The sequence below is a fragment of the Aplysia californica genome, unplaced genomic scaffold, assembly GCF_000002075.1.
Source record: "Aplysia californica isolate F4 #8 unplaced genomic scaffold, AplCal3.0 scaffold00684, whole genome shotgun sequence".
Taxonomy (NCBI): domain Eukaryota; kingdom Metazoa; phylum Mollusca; class Gastropoda; order Aplysiida; family Aplysiidae; genus Aplysia; species Aplysia californica.
The window spans coordinates 260,859-267,476 of NW_004797954.1; the positions used below are offsets into that span (position 1 = coordinate 260,859).

The window sequence follows — 6,618 nt, forward strand, 5'->3', positions numbered from 1 at the left end:
TTTTTTGGTTTGTTATAAAAATCAAACACACGAGAAATCACAGCAACACAGTAGCCTACCTGGGCCAGTTCACAGTTCGCGGCAAGTCAATATTTTTACAAGAAGGACATCGACAGGACAACAGCCATTTCCATTTAGTGACGGGAAAATGGGTTTTAAGAGACTGATAGAATGCCCAAAAAAAAGAAAAAGAAAAACCAAAAGGGGAACAGCAAAGATCATGTAGGGCCAACCATAAATATCATAAGCGCCCTCCAGCCACCCTCAACATCAGGGTTGAGAAACTTGGATCGTTGGCAACGACTGTTTCACTGGTCGGTCTCAAAAGTCGCGAGAGACGAGCATAGATAAAAACTCAAAAAACAAAAGACACAAAAGCAACAAGGTGTCGGATGAAAAGCGGTAGCAGGCCACTCCTGCCACGGGCACTGCTGTAAGGTGACGCAACATCGAATCGTTTATCCTTCATTCAAAGTGAGATGTTAAGCAGAAACTGGACCAAGGAAGAGCTCTTCAGTTCACGTTACGGATAAAATGCCGCAATTCATTTTAGAAATACAAGAACTAAAAAAAAAAACCCCATGAAAAACAAACAAATCTCGCTGACATTCTGAGACACACAGAAACGTGAACACCTGTCCTAGTACGCATTGGGTCTGATTTCTACCGTCTTATCATCATAACTCCCCCCCTCCCCCCAATCCCTTCAAACCAACTTGCCCATCAGATTTGTATGGTGGACATTCTGCGAATATCAAAATCAAATTGTGAATCTATGCACCATATATGATAAAATAAGCAAACACCTTGTGTTTTAATAATTCTTTAATAATGTCCAATCCTGGTAGAGAATAGAGTCAGGGTATTTTAACAGACCAAAATCTATTTAAAACAGAATCCAATTGTCTTTTTCCGTTACAAACCTGCACAGTATCTATTTCCCACTCAAACTACACAGGAGAGATTAGTATTCTGTACTTTTTCAATTTAAAAAGAGATATATGTTTTTTAAAACAAGAACTTCAAACACCTGCTATAGCTAAAGGTAGGCCCATATAATAAGAGGTAGCTAGAGACATGATAAGTTGGAGGAAATTGGAACCACCCATAAATTGCTAAACAGCACAAAACAAAGAGGTCCGCTAAACGTTCACCTTCGCTTGTCATCCTGTGTGTGGAAAGATCTGCCTCTACCAGCCACTCCTTTTGTCGTATTTGTAACATGCAAAAATTAATTTTGGCATACACATCAAAGGTCGATGAAGATTCTAGGTTTCATCCTGAATTGAATTGTAAAAAGCAAATAAATCTTTTCAATGGCCGGAAATATTCAGTCTGTAGCTACGAAGAACCAGAAGAATACTTTCATGACACAGCTCAAATTTAATTAATTAATGAAAGAGGGGATGGAATGGCTCTGCAAATTTGAAAGAAACAAACATGTAACTTTGGTATTTTTAATATCCACGACGAGAACGAAAAAAGACAAAGCTAATAAACAGGATAAAGAAGCAGAGAAGAAGACTTCTGATCTGAGATAGCCAACAACTAATGAAGATATTGACTATAGCCCAGAATATATTCTCTTATAAAAACTACCTGGGGGAATTGTAAATGTGTAAAAAACTGACCTTTTTAGACTGGTAGACATGGCTTTGGTTGACTTGATGGAGGAAGGCTTTGAGACCGACGGTGATGGTACAGGGCGGGAAGAGGAGGGGGAGGGAGTCGCAGGTAATCCAAGGTCCTCCTCTTCCTCCCCTGCCTCTCTGGGACGACTCCTCTTGCGGGAGTTGCTGTTGCCGTTTGCCGTGGGTGTGGAGGATGATGAGGATGAACTGCGATCAGTAGACATTCTGCTTCTGCTCAGAGCTTCAGAACGTGAACTACTAGAGAGAGAGATAAGACAATGTTGGTAAAATATCTAATTTCTTCTGCTTGTGTTTTTTTGTTTTAGAAGAGGTATTAGGGCGCTCGCAACTGCATAAGGTCATATGAGCAGCGCCAAGGGGTAGATGTCAACAGAGAAGTCTTTACAGGGAATCAGGCTTACTCTGCTCGCCTATCTAGCTTCAACAGCACAAAGTCTGCTTCGACTATCAAGGCAACGCAGAAATAGCGGGTCACAAGAGCATGACAAACATACAATAAAAAGTAGAACAAAAATTATGACAGTAAGAATTAGGAAAGAAAAATCAGCAGTTCCCTGTTGCAGTTCAGGCAGTTATGAGCTGACATTGTTGAATCAGCCCATTTACAATTCTACAGTACATATAAGAACAAGTTAATTTCCCCCCTTTGGGAAAGGCCTGATGGCACTTCAGTCAATGGCACATTCCTAATGAGGGTCATGTTGGTTTCTGAGTCTTTGGGGATAGCATCCCGTCATGAACTTTCACCCCAATGCCAGGGCTTGCAGTTGCAGAGCATGAGCCCTCTCTACTACAGTTTTAGTGAGTTCTTTAAAAAAGGTTTCACCTTTTAACAAAATGTTTCACTTTTTCTGCTGAGCTCTAAAGACATGTTATTAATCTCGGAAGCAGTGACAATAGTGATTGGCTAAATGAGCAAGTGAGTGCGTTCACTGTGTCAATTCAAGACAGAAGATTTCAAAGTTATCATAATGGTTTCAACTAATTTTTCTCAACATTCAATTACATACTTAAAGAGTTGGGTGTGTGTGGGGGGAGGGGGAGGGAGGTGCTCAAGACCTCTAGCCCTTCCCTATACCCTCAACCCTGTCACTGATTCAAATGACACTATCCAAAGCTCCACCTATTTTAGACAACCACTCCTTTCCTATACAATGAGTGGTCATCTTGGACATCTTCGACTGATGTCATAGCACAATCAACACAACTTGGAAATTTCGGGAGGCATTTATTAACTCTGACTGTCAATCCAATCCAAGGTCTGAGGGTAACTTCATTCCAGCAAAAAGACAGAGATACATTTATTGTATTTTACAAAAATATCTTCTCCACAAAGGCACTGATTTCATTTCCTCAGGTTGAAAAGCAAAAAAAACGTACTCATTACACCACAGACAACAAGGCATTTTGTGGTAGCAGCCCGTGAAAAGAACAATTTACAAAAGACAAACAAACGGTACAACTGTAGCTTTGTTAAAAAAAAAAAAAGTCTTAATCACCAATATATATATATATATATATATATATATATATGTATTGGCCTACTAAAACCCAAAATTTCAATCAGACAAAAAGCATTCATTATAAGCCCACAATACATGGGACTCAACTACAACAGTCGTCATGTTCTTCTCTTTTCTCATCACTACAGTTTTCCTTTTTCAATTCAACGTTTTGTCAGTACAAAACAATTATAACAAGTGTACCAGTGACTTTTCTAGAAGTAGCATCCACTGTTCAATGTCTGTCATACTTTTGTTTGGGTTGAAAGAAAAACCTCTCAACATGATAAAAACAGCCTAATAGTCAATTAGTGATTGAAGAAAGAAGTTGATGAGACAGAAACAATAGAGGGTAGTGACCAAGGACCTCTCAGTGACGCCCTCCAACCATCTGTACACATAAAAGACAAGCAAGAAGTAACAGGAGCACTCTTCTCTAAGTAGTAGACTCAAATTAAATGAATAGAACTGATAACAGACTTTAATGCCCAAGTATCAAAATAGACCTGCCTCAAATAGAACAAAATTAAAAATATTTCTTTTGGTAGTAGAACCCCATATATATTGAATGGAAAATGTACCTCAGAAGAATATTTGAAATCACAAGGCAAGACAAGGTTACCAATACAGAGCTACTGATGAGATTACAGTTTTTTTATAATATAATTGGATTTCTCTGACAAGCAGCAAATATACTCGGCTGGCTAAAAATACATTACAGTACACTCTCACTCGCAGACGCTAAAATGGCAAAAAAATCTTCTACAGAGAACGAAATTTGTTTAAAGACAAATAGAGACCGACGTGTGTTCAAAGACAAACGCACAATAAGAGGCATGAAAAAAAAAAGAGCTGAACTATGCCCTTCCCATGCGGATGCTAACAAGCAACTTGAAGAAAGAATATGACTGGTTTCAAAGTGAAACTAAGTAGAACTATATTCAGAATAGAGACATATAAAGGACACAACAGGATACCCAAGATTGGTTGTTCTCCCTTTGCAACTCACTAGAAATAAAAACTACCTTCCATGCATTAGAAGCCTAATGAGCCACATGTGTCATCTTTTCAGGAGGACAAAGACCAAGAATCAATACAACACACACACCACGGTCTATAAACAGAGTCAGTAACATAACACTATCTAATTTCAGAGTTTTCAGACTCCTTTACTCTCTAAACTAACATCATTTGTGAGGCGTGCTGACAAAACGAGCTGCTTAGATCGCAATCCACAAATGGAGATATGGGCCAAAAAATCGACACTAGAATCGAATTTACAGATTTTCTATTGATGTCATATATATTCTTTATAAGTCTTATGCCTTTCATTACTTGATACTCATGAATTGTAAAAATTTCACCTAGAAGCGTGATATCATGTATCTATTTCCTTAGGGCTCAAATCCGACAAGAAACTCATTTTGTCAGCATGTTTCACATTTGCACTTGATCAGTTTCAAAGGTTAAACCAACCACTCAGTTTTGATGTTGTATGTCTTACAAATATTTATAATCTGGAGCAGGTTGGGAGTGAATGAAGGTAAAAAAAAACAGTGCATCAACCAATCACAAGTGGTACCTCAGAATCTCAATTGAAAGAATACACAGTAAGGAGGTACAGTACTTTTTCCAACAGCTAGCTGCTTTAAATTACTGAAAACTTGTCTTGTTTTTTTAGATGTAACCTACATTCCTCTGCTTGATTCTTTGATACACTTCAGAAGTGTCCTTGGCACTTTGTAACCACAAAAACAAACTTTAACTGCATGTGTGCAACTAGGCCATTTTCATAAAAGAACAGTTTTTTCCCGTTGTGGCCTTTTAATATATGGCTGGGAATTGCTGTTGAACATTATGTACTAAAAAAGGAAAACTTTGAAAAACAGCATTATTCAAGTGACATCATTTGAAAACTCCTTCAAACACACCTAGTGGCACAATAAAAGACAAAATATAAAGGCAAAAAGTTCCACCCCAACCTAATGCCATCTCGTACTTTGTACAATGTCTGCAGCTATCCCTTTGCATCCAAATAACTTAAACTCATTAGAAAAACAAAATAAATAGTAGTCAGTTCCATTCAACACATTGATCATTGAACTTTTCAACAACAGAATAAACTAGGGTGAGACATCTGTACACACTCACTTTTTTACAAGATCGCGAACCCAAGTAAACATCAATATATTCCAAGATGATTAGACGGGAAGGTACTTTGTTATGCTTTGTAAATTGTAGCAACCATAAGGACCCACAAGAAATTGTGATGAAAAAATTTGGATAGCAGTCAAAATACTGAGAGAGCTAAATAACGCTCAGGACAAATGGCACTAAAATTTCAAAGAACACACATACATGACCATTTTATGCTCTACAAACTTTTACTAGCTTCTCTAATCTCAAACAATTTACACTGTGTGACATCACCAATAGAATAGAATAGGCAGGCACCCAAATCCTGAAATCTCTGTAAGGCATCACAAGGCGTTACGATTTTTAACTGCCATTCAAAGCCTTAATCTACCTCTCCTTAAAACATAATAAACAGAGAACTGTTATTCATAATTAGACAAAGGAAATGTAAATATCCTAAGACCTGAATATGGTATCAAATTCACTGTCACTCCAACAAAATATCGAGCAACAGCCAGAAGAAAAAAACATGACTCATCAGTCTTAGAAATCTCTGAAAAGCCTCATTTACTTGTCATGCATTCATTTTCCTTAGCATCTGTAATCTTTGCAAAATATAACCAGACTTGACGCTAAAAGTTTAAAAAATGCAAACAGGGAGCAATGGTAGAAGGATGCAACACTGTTGTCTCTAGTTGTGAGAGTGAGAGTGTTATGAACTTCTATCATGTATAATTCTGTCCCAAAATTCACAATGACACCATGCCATATAATATAATAACTACATAACAAATGACCAATAGAAGTTGTGTTTTCTTGCTTTACTGCTCACTGAAAAAAGTAGACAGCTAATCTTAGCCTGAGCAACTGCTCTTTATTTCATAGCTACATCAATATAAAAACATATCAAAATTCAATGGAGAAGTAATGATGAAAATCAATAGGGCCTGAGGAGACCAGAGAAGCTTTCAGTGAAGATGTATTATGCGGCCCATGTACTTCCCCTTTTAGAAAATACATTTGCACAATCAGTATCAGTAGGCCTAATGAAAAGCACATTCTATTTAAAATGAGCCTAAATTCAATTTTACCATACATGTGCACAAGTGAGCAAACAATCTGAAATAATGATTATAATGAGCCGGTTTTGAATTTTTACGACAGTGTTAACATACACGGTTAAAATAGAGGGGTCCACTGCCTTACAAAAGCCCAGGCCCTATGACAGCTCGTTTCCATACGTGAGCAAGTGTGTGTGTGTGTGTGTGTGTGTGTGTGTGAGTGTGTGTGTGTGTGTGTGAGTGTGTGTGTGTTTGTGTGTGTGTGTG

At 37.8% G+C, this 6,618-nt stretch overlaps 1 protein-coding gene across 1 annotated transcript in view; it reads right to left on the minus strand.

Moving 5' to 3' along the window:
• Positions 1-6,618, minus strand: part of LOC101845034 (ubiquitin-conjugating enzyme E2 E1) — a gene marked incomplete at its 3' end in the record, with an annotated part of 54,893 nt that overhangs the window by 47,025 nt on the left and 1,250 nt on the right. Inside the window, 1 exon segment of the mRNA XM_013088085.2 lies at positions 1,632-1,889. Coding sequence (XP_012943539.1) covers positions 1,632-1,855 — 224 coding nt within the window.